We start from the raw sequence: 14,270 nt of genomic DNA, 5'->3' as shown, positions 1-14,270 counted from the left end.
AGAGAGAGATACAGATAAAGATATAAATATTTGAAAAAAAAAAAAAAAAAAAAAAAGATATAAATATTTGAAATAGAAAACAGAGCTGTGGTAATTCAGATTTTTAAAAATTAGTTAAATTATAAAACATCTAATAGTTTAGTATCTAATATTTTAAATTGATAATGCATTCACCAAGCCAATAAGAGAAAGCGTAGGGTAGTAATAGTTAGAAACTGGACTGAAAATCAGGATCCAGATCACATCTCAAATAGTTACTTTCTGTGAGACCTTAAATAAATCACTTAATGTCTCTGGGCCTCAGATACTTTATTCTTAAAATGAGGAGGTTAGATTCAGTGATTTATCTATATGATCCCTTCAAGATTTAAACCTACCATTCTATGATCCTAGGAGATGACTTGGTGCAAAAAATGCTAGCCCTATAGAGTCAAGAAAACCTGATTGAAATCTGGTCTTAGATAATTACTAGCCATATGACCCTGGGTGTAGCCTCTGTCTGCCTTTTTTTTTCCTCAACCTTAAAATGGGAATAAGAATAAAACCTCTTTCCCAGGCGGTTTATTTTATGAATATCAAATGAGAAAATATACATAAAGCATTTTGCAAATCATGAAATGTTTTATAAATGCTAAGCAAAAAAAAAAAAAAAAAAGATGGAATTAAATTCATAAAATGAAGCCCAAGTTAATAAAGATTTTTAAGTGGCTAAAAACAAGAATAAGAGAAAATTAATAATCAGTGTTTTAAATGAGATAGCATCTATAAAGTATTCTATACCTAAAAAGCATCATATAGAAGTAAGTTATTAAAGATATCATTAAGAGGAAATGTATTATTCTTTTAAAAGAAATTAACAACATTTAATAAAATTTAATGTTTTACATTTTTTTCATGTAAAAGTATGATGTGATAGCAGGATCTCTGAAGGGATCTGGAGTTAAAAATGCCCTTCTTTGCTCCTAAATACCTAAAGTTTCACTTTCTGCATCTATAAAATTAGAAGGTGAAACTTAATGTCCTTCCTAGCTCAAGATCTATAATCTATGAACAAGTAAATAATTGGTAAAAATTAACCAGATAAATTGATTATTTATCATTTTCTACAAACAATAAGGATGCAACTTCATTTTGTCCATGTGGGGATTAACTTTGGGACATAAATACTAATCTCCAATTTTGATTTTCCTCAGTATTTAAAATTAAAAAAAAAAAAAGAAAGAAGCTAATCAGAGCACTAATTATGAACACAAAGAAAGACAAATCTGATATTCCAATAATCAACTAGTATTTCCTTTTTTGAACACTACCAATGAGTTATGCTTACCATAGAATTAACAGTGGGATGAAAGCCTTCAGAATAATATTTAAAATGCAAAGGTTTTAAAAAGAAAAATAAGCATCCAACCATTTTCACTAAACATTTTTATGGAGATTTAAAATATGAATTTTTTAACAGTTCTCAACAAATGCAAACATTTCCTTTTTCACCTTCTATAAGAAGTTAGTTTATTTACACTTAGCATTTAAAAATAAAAAGATAGTATTTTGTATTACCATCCATTTGAATAGATGGATAAACAGAACTGCAATCTGGACAGGCTGAAATTAGAGAGGTGATGGAGATATCTATATTTATTCATTCATTTCTACTGGACTTGTTTCATGGGAGAAAGAGTGGAAATCAGGGTTTGGATTTCCCACCCTACATTCATTTATAGTGGTAGAGTGGTACTGTCTTTTTAGTGCAACTGTGCACTAACCTTTGAAACACACCTAGAGTTCTTAAAAAATGGTAATTTAATTCAGCACAATCAAACAAGTATTTACTGAGTGCCTATCACGTGCCCAGCACTGTGTTCTACAAACAAAGTATGAGACACCAGCCCTGTCCTCAAGGAAGTCTCTTTGCAGTAAAGTAAACTCATGACTTATTGATCTTATTCCTCTCTTGCCCATCTGACAGCTTTTGTCTATTGACATTTATCTTTTTATCACCTCAATAGAGGCAATATTAATTGTTGAGGAAGGAGAAGATGTTTTGAGTTCATAAGAATTTCCTTGATCAATTCCCTCCAATTTACTTGCATCCTCATTATAGTGTTAACTTAGGCATGTGATATTGCTTTTGCTTCTTTTGTTTGTTCCTTTTAAATATATAATCAGAATTAAAAATTGGTATTAGGAGTTCATGGTAAGTGGTTTTTGGATTCTAACTACCAAAGGCAACAACATCAATAACAAGACAGATGATTTTCAATGAAGCTGCAAGTAAATCAACCAAATAATTTTAAAATAAATATTACTGTTGATTTTCTATAGGTTGTTTTTAGAAAGCTTTTCAAAGTTCATATATTGATTTGGAGCACTCTAGGTTCCAACATCTGATAGACTGCTCCTTTAAATTAGTATCCAGTTTTTAAATTAATTTAATTTAATAAGTTTAAATTAGTATCCAATGTTTTTCCTTATCCTGTGATTCCATGCCCCAATGAACTCAGTGTGAGGCCAAATGGTTGATTGTCCTCCTTTTCCTTCCTTGTTCTGTTGACTTTTCTTTTTCTTTTTAGTTCTTGAAAAACAGACAATTGCATGCTCTTTTTTTTTTCTTTTTGCATTTTCTTTCCCTAAATGCTTCATCTCCCTACCCCTCCTGCAGTGAACCTAATGTCCTCGATGATTCCCAGTGCCTGGCCGCTGAGGGCAGCCTCTCTAGGTACAGTGTCAATCCTACCTGTCTGTCAGTGTCTGTGCCGAGATACTAACTGTTCCCTGTCTCTCTGTCTCTTTTTCACTCCCTCTTTCCCTCTATTTCCATTCCTTTCCCCATCTTGTTCATGGATATACCAGTCTGCAAGTCAAAGGTGTAGCAAACCTTCATAGATTTTTAACTATAGACAACAAGATTTTTTTTTTTTTAAAGCCCAGAAACAGTTCTGAAGAGTTTTCTTATGTCACTCTGAAGCACCAGGTGTTAAATTTTTCCCAATTACACATTTTACCCTCATATGATATTCATTCTAGGAACATCATTAATATGGATTCACTTATTTAAATACAAGTTTCCACAGCCAAGAAATCCTTTATTTAAAACATTGAGACAGATTTTTAGTGTATATCATATAACTCATTTAAAAAATACTATAAAAATAATTTTTTATTTAACTCCCCTTCTGAATTTATTTTATGGAATTTCTTAAGTGTCTTACTCTAGGAAAATTGTCAATATATCACTTATATAGGGAATTTGTAACTCAGAACTGCCCAACTCCTCCAACTGACAATTATCTGATAAAATCAGGAAGACAAATGCTCCTTGGTTGAATTAGAAAAGCTATATGTTGCCAGCACAACATGGAGTTTACCATGCTGTGCATCTAAAGATTGTAAAGAAGGGATAGACTGCACCTTTAACACTCAGATAAATGACATTGATGGTTCCTGCCATTTTGCTCTCATAGTCATACCTCTCAACTGATCCTCGTGGGGGGGAGGGGGAGAGAGACAATACTTCCTGTCCATCACTAGTATCTTTGTTCCATTTTAAGTAAATATCTGTTCTTTAAGTCTTGCCTTTACCAAGTGTTACATGCCTGTGTCTGTTACTTTATCAGTAAAGATGAGGAGATGTTGAGAGGCTGTTCCTGTGAACTTTGCCTTTTTAGAATTTTGTCACTCATTTGGTTTTTTTGGTGTTTTTGTTCATTTTTCACATTTTTCTTTCATGTTGAACATGGGAAATTCGTTCCATCATTAAATGTAGTTTTTGTTTTTGTTTTGTTAGACCAGATTCATGACATTCATTTATGTTTGACAGCCCCAGCCTTGAAAATTCAGTCTCTTACTATGAAATAGTTGTAGAACTAAAGCTTGCTTCCATTGGCAGAAGAAGCTCATATAAGAGTTATCTGGCATAAATGAAATAATAGAAAAGAAACAGGTCTCAAGATGATTTTGTATAATTGTGCACAATTTTTAAAGAAAGCTGATAGTCTATGAAGGGATTTAAAACAGTCATCTTGGTTTTTTAAAAACTTATCTGTTTATACTTAAATTTAGGTTTGAACAAGATAACATTCCTTAAAAAAAAAAATCTTGAAATGTCTTTGGGAAAGCACTAGTGTATTCAAAGTGAATCACTGTCTAAACAATTTTGCTGACCAAGTAGGAATACAATGTATTACATCAAATTTTCACTAGACCTACTATATGTTTGAAATCAATCTGTTTGGATCACATGCTGTGAATTTTGCTCTATAATTGTGTGGTCAAGAACTACCTTATGTCATTTAAAATGAGAGAGGCAGGAATTGGGTTAAGAGACTGGATCAGCTCTGAGCATTTTTCTAAAGGAGTTAAATAATCCAATCTAATCTACTTTTGCTCTACTGCTCATGGAAACATATCCAAGATTACATTTGGGCAAGAAGGCAACTAGTCAGAATATTTAGAGCTGGACTAGTCTAGGTTATAAAGATTTGAATGATCTGATTATACCCATTTATACTTCTTTTATAATCCCTTACATTTTTATCAATTTATATGTATATGTATATATAAACATATATATGGTTTAAAGCTAATTACAGATTCAGCTCGAACTTGAAAACGGGGATGCAATATTTTTACTGAAAGTAAACGAAGTTAACATAATGATGTTCTACTAGAAAGCAACTTACTCACTTTTGCTATACATAGGTAAATATATCTCCTGATATCTCTTTACTATGTCATCAAGATTTGAGCATTTTAAAAGAGGTCAATTTAGGCAGAAGAGTATGTTTCTGATGAAATGTTCTTAGCTCTTATTTTCTGCATGGCATCCCTTCAAAGTATAAAATCTTATATTCCCAAAGGCACAGTTCTTAGCAACATTAATTAACGTGTCCAAGACTTAAAAGAAATTGAGCAGCGATCCCAAAGAAAATCAGACTACAAAACCTACAAATTTTTAAGCAGCATGACTAAAATATATTCACTCTTATAATTTGATTAATCTTTCATGAAAATGGTTATATATTGTATATGCATTATATTCATACATTACACTGGTAAATATGGATGAGCCCAATGAAAACTTTATATGGAGATGAAAGTTTTTTCTCAAGACTTTTTGATGCAAAGAAAAACTCAGTTTTTATAAGTCATTTTGAGGCAATTAAAATGTTCAAATCTGGCCTCAGAGACTTACTAGCTACGTGACCCTGGGCAAATCACTTAACTCTATTTGTCTCAGTATCTATAAAATGAGCTGAAGAAGGATATGGCAAACTATTCCAGTATCTTTGCCAAGAAAACTTCCAAATGGAGTCAGACCCTAAAGACAATCAGACATGACTGAAATGACCAAACAATAACAGTCATTTGGAAAATGAAATGCCAGAGATTTTGAGGGCTCTGTAGCCATTGATAAACAAGTTGATTTTTTAAAGAGGAAACAGAAAGTTTATCTAATTGAGGAGAGGAGTGAGAGGGGGTTTAGGCATAGGTATTTAGTTTTGTCATCTAAAATTTCCTGCAGACAATTTTTATTTTATCAGATCTCCCAGATTTAGGACACTGGCTTCTGTCAGATGACCTGGATTCTAGGACACTATTTGTTTCCAAGAATCTTAGTTTCTTCATTTGCAAAATGTTGGGGTTGGATTAGATAAGTAATCTTTGAGTTCCCTCAACTTTCAATATTTTAGGATTTTAGAATGCTATTAATACATGTGAGAATAGATACTTATTTATACTTTATTGACAAAATTGTCTTTTATACCAAGTAGAGCATAATGAAGACTAAAAAAATCTGGTCAACGAATATATTTCCTACTGAAAGGTCAATTTAAAACATAAAACTAGAGGAGGAGAGCATTTATTCAGGTTTAATAATATATCAAGGAAAGATCAAGATGGAATAAAAGTATTTCTATTTAGTGCATGGCACAGTAATTAGAGCACTGGGTTTGGAATCAGGAAGACATCTTCATGAGTTCAAAAAAGGCCTTATACATGTACTAGTTGTGTGACCGTGGACAAACTTAACCTTTTTTGCCTCAGTTCCTCATCTGTGGAGAAGGAAATAGCTAAAAATTAGTGCCTAAAGATTTTTTTGAAATATGCACCCCACCTGTTTAGTAACTAAATTATTATTATGTGAGAGTATTCAGTGAGATAAGAACTAAGACCTTATTACAGTCCTATTAGCATTTACCAGCTGTGTCATTTGGGGTAAGTCAAATATCTCTGATTTTCAGCTTCCATTATCTACAAAAGCCTATCAGGATTGTTTTGAATATCTTAAAAGATAATATATACAAAATGATGTTGAAAATTTTAGGCTATGATAAAAATGTAAGAGGTTATAAAAGGAAACTACCTCTAATAAATAGTAATAACAATCAGATTATGAGCTCTCCAGGACCAAAATTCCATGATCCAAAGTTGTTTAGGCTATAATATCTTATACATTGTAGGTACTCAATAAATATTAAACAGTAAGCATCATTTATGGGGAACAGTAAAATTCTGTTTCATCCCTTCTCCACCAATACTCCATGTCATTTTCTATGCCACCATAATTTTGTTACTGTGGTGGAAAGCTCACCTCAGATTTAACATTTCCTATGTATGGGGTGGGCACCTGGGTGACACAGTGTTTAGGGCTCTGGGCCTGGAGTCAAGAAGACTCATCCTCCTGAATGTGACCATGAGCAAGTCACTTCACCCTGTTTGCTTCAGTTTCTTTATCTGCAAAATGAGCTGGAGAAGGAAATGGTAAAATCACTCCAGTATCTTTGCCCAGAAAACCCCAAATGGACTCATGAAGAGTTAAACATGACTGAAAATGAATAAACAATGTACAAGATGCTCTGCTCCATTTGGGGAATTTCTAGTGTGTACACAAGGCTCAGCCTATAATTGTGAGACTAAAATGAAATGAAAAATACCTGCTTGGTTTTGGTTTTGGTTGTTTTGTTTTGTTTTATTTTGCTTTGATCCCACCAGTGGTTTGCTTAATTATTTCTCTTTTTGGTCAAGTGACCTTTAAGTTAGAAAAGGCAGTTTGTAATGTGAGCTCTGTGAACTAAATTTAGTACTGAATTGATGACCATCCTGATGTATGAAACAGTTCTTCATGCATATTCTTTCCTGGCTTTTATTTTATGTAAAGTATCATGAGGGTGTCTATTTTGCTAAAATTGTCTCTTACAGATTTACAAATGATATAGACAGTGAATGGTTCAGCTGTGAGAGAAAAATTCATAACAAAATCCTTCTAAGGTTGTCTTAGCTCCTTTTTCAATTAAAGTACTACTCCTATAATTTATTCTTCTTGGGGAAACAAGGAGTAAGATTTTTGTTTTTAATAGCAAAAGTGTTAGTTTGCTGTCATCCAGCAATTTTTTCAACTGAATTCCTATTTCTGTTGATTTCTATAAAATCTAAATTATATTTTCTGCAATTGTGATTTTTGTTACCAGCTCAAAAATACAAGTGAAAATTTTCTCTAAATACAATTCTGTTAGAAAACTCTATTGGGTTTTAACTTTAGTGTAGATAAATTAATATATTTCTCTTTAAATATTAAGGCAGAAAAGATTAGGTATTACTCTTTTTTATGATTCAGAACTTTAGATAACATGATAACTTTCAGATAGGAAAATTTGTTTCCAGGTTTGTGGTTTTTTGTTTTTTTGTCCTCTGATAGGATTGATATTGACTGCTCTTCTTTGAAGCATCCTTTGTGTTATGGATTATGCTAATGTAGACACTCTTGATTTATGGTAGGAACAGTAGTGATGGAGGTTCTGGACTTCTATTACTAGTATATGAGTGATCCACTTCTCAGTTATGCAGATGGCCAGAATTAAGGCATTTTAACTTGAGAATTTAAAATAAAAATTCTTTGAAATAAGAAGTAAATTTGGTTGTAGCAATTCTTACAGGCGAAAACATCAATAGAGTAAAATATATATTTTTTCTTTTGCTTCTTAAAGATAAATTGGTTTCGAAATATAAGACATGTTATGGACAGGAGCTTGATAGTTTGTATAGTCAACTTGATCTTCACTAGCTTAGCATTTCTGTTTCTATGCGTTTTCCTAGGAAGATATTACAAATTCTATACAACTATTTCAGATTTCTTTAGTATTATGTGATATATAAACATATGCCTACATTTAAACCATTTTTGACTTGTGATATGAGGCTAATGTAATATGAGGCCCCTGAAGAAGAAATTTATAAGATTAGATTCCATTCTACAAAATGGCTCTATTCACTATTAATCTCTATTTACAGTCTGTACAAGTATATATCATTTATTTGGTGTCAGAATATAAACATATTAGCATCACTTATAATCCTACTCAGTCAGGAGCATACTTCCAAGGACATATTTAATACTTTCAACTCTGATGTATACATCATCTATACAAAATAGGTAATTGCTATGATTTTAAACTTTATGTACTTCTTTAAGGCAAGCCCTCTGTTTATGATCCTTATTTTGGAATTCTGATCATGTATATTTATCACTCTTAACATGAAATGAATTTTTTCTTTTATCTCAGATATTTTTCTCATATTCCAGTATGTAGCTTATTCCAATTATAATGCTAGTGACAATTCATATTTGTATTGCATTCTTTTTTTATGGCACTTCAAGAATCCAGTGGCTCGTTAGTGTATATACCACCTCTTTCAGTGTACATCCCAATTCTTCTACACTTCTAAATTCATTACCTGGTAGCCTATCTACAGTTATAAGCTTTTGCTATCACTTTACTAGTCCTCAATCAAAATGTTTTCCAACTGTTATTTATTTCAGTGATGGCAATAATGTTCCCCTAGATAAATGAGCTTTGTTCTTAACTTGGAACCTTTGAGACTAAGCTCATTAGGGAATTACTGATTTAGTCTTGATAAAATATGAATGAGATGAATGAAGCAAGATGGTTGATATGACCACAGATGACATGGTTTATTTGGAATATTTGAACATGTTTATGATTGATTTTGTTCACTATATGATAATGAGTCTATTTTTTACATGACCCCAAATACTAGTTTGGCTGTCTTCCTTTATTCTTCCCTCTCCCATCTTTCTGCATTTGGCCACTTTCTTAGAAGGAAAAAAGTGGATACGTAATGTGAGGTAGTGGATAAAGAGTCAATCTCAAGCATGGAGTTAAATCCTGCCTCTGACACATACTAGCAATGTGATTCTGGGCACTTAACTTTTCCATGCTCCAGAGAATTCTCTAAAATCCTACATTGTAACATATTAACTTGATAAGAGTTTTCTCTGTCTCTAACTCTAGTGTTTTCTCACTGAGAGTTAGTTTCTTATCAGTGAAATCACAAGTCTGAAAATAACAACTACTATAATAATTAGTTTTCTTTCCTGGACACTTGATTATGAATCATTATAAAATAATTGAACTAACATTGGGTGACAACTCTTTTATAAGGTCACAGTAAAAAAGATTAAATATTAAATGAGTTCTGATAACCTCATTACCAGAATTAGATTTTGTTCCAAGGCTATATTACTTTCACTCTCCCCATTATTAAAAGTATCCTCCGTATGCATACAATTTAGGGAAAAAGTAACATTCATGTGTCAGCTAGTCATCTGCAGACAAAGAAACCACTGCCAAATCATGTTTGAATATAAAGGATTCAATTTGATTCAACAAACATTTATTAAGCATCTATTGTGTACAGAGCAGTGTATTAGGTACAGAGATTCTAAGCTTCTTTTTAAGAAGACACTATCCTTGTACTCCCTCATGAATCACTGACCTAATCATACAAACATCCTATTGCCCCAATAATTCTTTTTTATGTTTGAGAATAATGCCATGAAAAAAAAAATCAGAATGTACTAATCAAAAGATAATTAATTGAAGGGAAGAGAAAATATAAGTTGCCAATATTATAAACTGCATGTTAAATTTCAGTGCATTAAGTGAGATTTAAGATTTTCAAATGATGTCAATCTGATCACTGTAACAATCTATTTTATCAAAAAGTTTTAAAGAGTTTGAGTATACCTACTTATGATTATGTTTAATCGTCTCAAAGAGACTTCAGGCTGCAAACATGAATTGAATGTAGACCCTGTTCATGTGTCATGCCCCTTCACCTAAATGGAACCTGTGTCTGTTGTGTTTGACATTTGTTCATTTTATTTTTATTTAAATTAAAATTTTAAAAAATAGGTATTCATATCAGAGAGAGTTTTTTCCTTTTTATGTCCCTCTGAAAATCTGAGATTACAAAATACTATCATACTCTTTCTGTGTATGGCACACTCCATAACTGGGTGCGCCTTAGATGGTTATTTTGGTATGGGGTACATCATCATGAATGGCTTAAAAACAAGAAATTCAATTTTGACAGTTTGGAAGAACAGTGCTTTATGCCAAATTTCATAACTCCTCAAACATTTGGAAATCCTTACCCAAGGATTCCTATCCAAGTTAGCCTTCAAAGACAATGTTGTCTTTGAAGTGACTGTCACATTAGTGGGTTGTGATCACATTGGCTAGGGTCAGTTCTCCTGCATTTTTGATTCTGTTAATACTGCTGATACTTAACAGGGTGGCAAGTATACAAAGTGAACCTGGCCAACAGAATCTCCTTATTCAGCAACCACTGGGAAGGAAGAGAGGCCTGAGGCAGGTAAGTACTCAATGACATATATGTTATATTGAAGACAGAATCAATGGATTTTCTCAAGTCTCTCTTGACTTTACACTATATCCTCTTTTTTAGCTAAGGCGACCTCTTCTGTCTCGGCAAAAGACTCAGACCGAACCTCGAAGTCGTCATGGAGCTAGACTCTCAACTACTCGGCGAAGCATACAGCCTAAAACAAAGCCAACAGGTAAGGTAACATTCTCATGGTAATGTTGGTACATAATAACATTCAGTAAGGGGAATGGGTGTCTACATTGTATAAGATGATAGTTTAGAGTTATCATTTGTTTAGTGTAAGAATTTAGGATGAAGAGCCTCCATGCAAAACAGCACTTTTATTTTCCAGGATTTAGGAGACTCCATACATATATCCTTTTCAACCTGATAGTAATATACTATTTGGTTAAGAGAGTTTATTTTTTTAAAGATTGATACCTTTTCAAACACATAAGCAATCAAATATTTACTAAATACCTACTATGTGCCAGACATTGTGCTAAGCCCTAGAGATACAAAGAAAAAAGGGATAGTTTCTGTCCTCAAGGAACTTACATTCTAAGGAGTGAGACAACATGTATCAATGTATAACATGTATCAATTTACAGAACATATACAAAATGAATCCAGAGTAGTTTTGAGATGGAGGTCACAAGCAGGTAGGGGGATCAGGAAAGCATCCATGTAGAGGATGGCATTTGAGCTGAATAATTAAGGAAATCAGGAATTTTAAGAAGCAGTGCTGAGGAAGGAGAGAATTCCAGGTGTGGAGATTAGTCAAGGCAAAGACAATGAAACAGGAAATTCAATTATTAAAAAGTATTAAGAGCTTAGGAGTGTTTTAAGAGAAGAATACAAAAATTAACATAAGGCAGACCTTTTTTAGGGCAGGGACATCTTGCACACACACGCAAAATATAAAAAGGTATAAATGCATGAGGTAGTAAGTGTCCATCTGCCACATTTTTTAATGTGACCAAATGATTACTTAATTAATTAAAGTCAGATCTTGTAAAGGATAACAATTTATTAGCTTAATGCCCTGTGCCTTAATGACCTTATTTTATTAAAATAATTTTTCTTATCTTGAAAAGGCATGAAATTAAAACATTCACTTGTACTGATAGTAACAATGCCAAGAAAGGTGGGAGAATTTAGTTCACACAAATGAGAGCCAAAGATATCGATTGTGTTTTTCTATTCATCCCCCATTTTCTGCCTTCATGGAAACAGATCAGAAACGATCAGTGACCTTCACAGAAACTCAGCCTGAGACAGCATCTTCCCCAGCAGACACCCTTCCTGCCACCACCCAGCAACAGTGTTGCAGCAAGAGCAGTCCTGGTCAGTCTGGTAAACCAGAAGTAGTGGAGAAACCAGTCCTCACATCTTCCCCTGCCATCATAGTTGCTGATCTCCATGGCCAGAGTCCCTCCCAGGTAATGGCCCTCACGATGACTTGAAAATGACTTCCCTCCTATGTCTTTAGGTATCATTTGAACATGTATTGGTTTCCTAAGTTTTACTTTATAGTCAGTTCTGAACCAATTAACTTCATTGAGAGAGTAATACTAGCAAAGCTAAAATCACTGGTTAATCCTCATGAGATACTTAGATTTACAGAGAGAAAACATTTTGGGTACAAGTTTTGAAAGAAGACATGTTGTATGCAATGCAAAGATCTACTAATGAGGCAGCAAGGAGGCATGGTGAATAGAAAGGGGGCCTAGAGTCAGGAAAAATTAAGTTTGGATCCTGCCTCAGATGTTTACCAGCTCAGCTGCAGCTTCCACATTTGTAAAATGATCTCATTTGCAGTTTTCTTAGCAAAAATTCTAGAGGGCATTGCCATTTCTTTCTCTAGCCCATTTTACAAATAAGAAAACTGAGGTAAACAGGATTAAGTAACATGCCCAGGATCATTATTACGTGTCTAAGGCTGGATATTGTCAGGTCTTCCTGACTCTAGACATAGCACTTTATCAATTGTGCCACTTAGGCACATAGCTGCCATAATAATAATAATAATAATAATAATAATAATGGGACAGCTAGGTAGTGCTGTGAATAGAGCGCCAGCCCTGAAATCAGGAGAATCTGAGTTCAAATCTGTATTCAGACACTTAATCCTTCATAGCTATGTGACCCTGGGCAAGTCACTAAAACCCCATTTGCTTCAGGGGGGAAAAAAATAAAGGAGAGAGGAAAAAGCAAAAGAATGTGTTTATGAAAGCATTTCATAAAAAGGTCTGATAATACTAGCTGTCATTATTATATTCTTTTCTATAATAGTCTATGAAAGCTTGAGAGGTTATCTGTGGTTTAAAAAAAATTATTTCTGAAGTTATTCTGTGGCACAGGGAATCATAATCTTAGAGATGAAAGATCATCCAGTCTTTCTCATTTTTTATATGAGGAAATTGAGTCATAAAAAGGCTAAGTGTGCTTAACATCTGGGGTAAGGGGTGAAGGGGGGGGGGGAATTGGAACAGAAGTGATTGCAAGGGATAATGTTGTAAAAAATTACCCTGGCATGGGTTCTGTCAATAAAAAAATAATTATTAAAAAAAAAAAAAGGCTAAGTGATTTGCCCAAAATTTTATGTGTAGTAAATGGCAAAGCTGGAATTTTAACTCATGTCCTCTGATTCCAAATCTCAATAATCTTTCTGCTACACCAAGCTGCCTCAGAATGTTAGAATGCACAAATTTTGACAAAAGGATCTTAGGAAGAATGTTTTCTCTATTTTGTGAAGACCTCAAATTAACTGGTTAATTTGCTTCTAGAGTAAGGTCCATCCAACTGAAGAGAAAGAAAAAGAAAAGGAAGGTGATGCTGAAGGAGCACAAGGAGCTGCAGCACACAGCCCCTCATCTACACAGCTTTCAGACACTGAAGATTTTGCAGGTCTTGAGACCACAAGCTTGTTACAGCCTGATGACACTATTCTTCATATAAGTGAGGAAAATGGGATGGAGAATCCCCTACTAACAAGCCAGTTCAGTTTTACTCATATTGAACTGGGGGAGACAGATATTGACTTAGATGAGTCTCATGTTTAATTTTAGATTTAGTAGGGATTCAGGGATTAGAAGAATGAATCATCTTGCTGAAAGTTTCTAGGTGAGATTGATGGCAAATTGTCATTAGCCAATTAAAAAGCACCTTATATCTATAAGAAGGCACAAATCTAAGCAGTTTGCTGCCAATCAGTAGAAGATTTCAAAAAAATAACATAAATTTGATGATTACCCTCATTTGGTTTTGTGAAGATCACAAATACCACAGAAGAATGGGAAAATGAGCCATTTCAATACATGTTATTTGTGATTCATTAAGCCTTGATCTGTTACAAATGTACTGTAAATATCAGTTTATCTAAGTTTATCTAACAAATTTATTAATATATTATAACAAAGAAACCAGCCCTTTGATGTTGGTCACATTAACATCTTACCTGACTTTTTTTATTTTTATAGTTTCAAAATAAATATATGACTTATTAAGGAATGGCAACATATTTAAAATGAAATAAAATAGTAGAATCATAAAGGCAAATAGGGGAAAAAAAAGTCCAC

At 33.3% G+C, this 14,270-nt stretch overlaps 1 protein-coding gene across 12 annotated transcripts in view; it reads left to right on the top strand.

Moving 5' to 3' along the window:
- UNC80 (unc-80 homolog, NALCN channel complex subunit) overlaps positions 1-13,835 on the top strand; it is a 218,240-nt gene extending 204,405 nt beyond the window's left edge. For 9 of the 12 annotated variants that reach the window (XM_031958127.1, XM_031958131.1, XM_031958126.1 and 6 more), the window contains 5 exons: positions 2,660-2,716; positions 10,596-10,677; positions 10,771-10,882; positions 11,926-12,131; positions 13,479-13,835. In XM_031958127.1, coding sequence (XP_031813987.1) covers positions 2,660-2,716; positions 10,596-10,677; positions 10,771-10,882; positions 11,926-12,131; positions 13,479-13,754 — 733 coding nt within the window. In that variant the 3' untranslated portion in view covers positions 13,755-13,835. The remainder of the gene's footprint in view (positions 1-2,659; positions 2,717-10,595; positions 10,678-10,770; positions 10,883-11,925; positions 12,132-13,478) is intronic. The other 3 variants (XM_031958133.1, XM_031958136.1, XM_031958132.1) reach the window with 2 other exon arrangements.
- Positions 13,836-14,270: the final 435 nt, after the last annotated feature.

The sequence above is a fragment of the Sarcophilus harrisii genome, chromosome 3 (genome assembly GCF_902635505.1).
Source record: "Sarcophilus harrisii chromosome 3, mSarHar1.11, whole genome shotgun sequence".
NCBI lineage: Eukaryota > Metazoa > Chordata > Mammalia > Dasyuromorphia > Dasyuridae > Sarcophilus > Sarcophilus harrisii.
The sequence above is the reverse complement of the archived record's forward strand: the minus strand, read 5'-3'. Positions and strand labels throughout refer to the sequence as shown.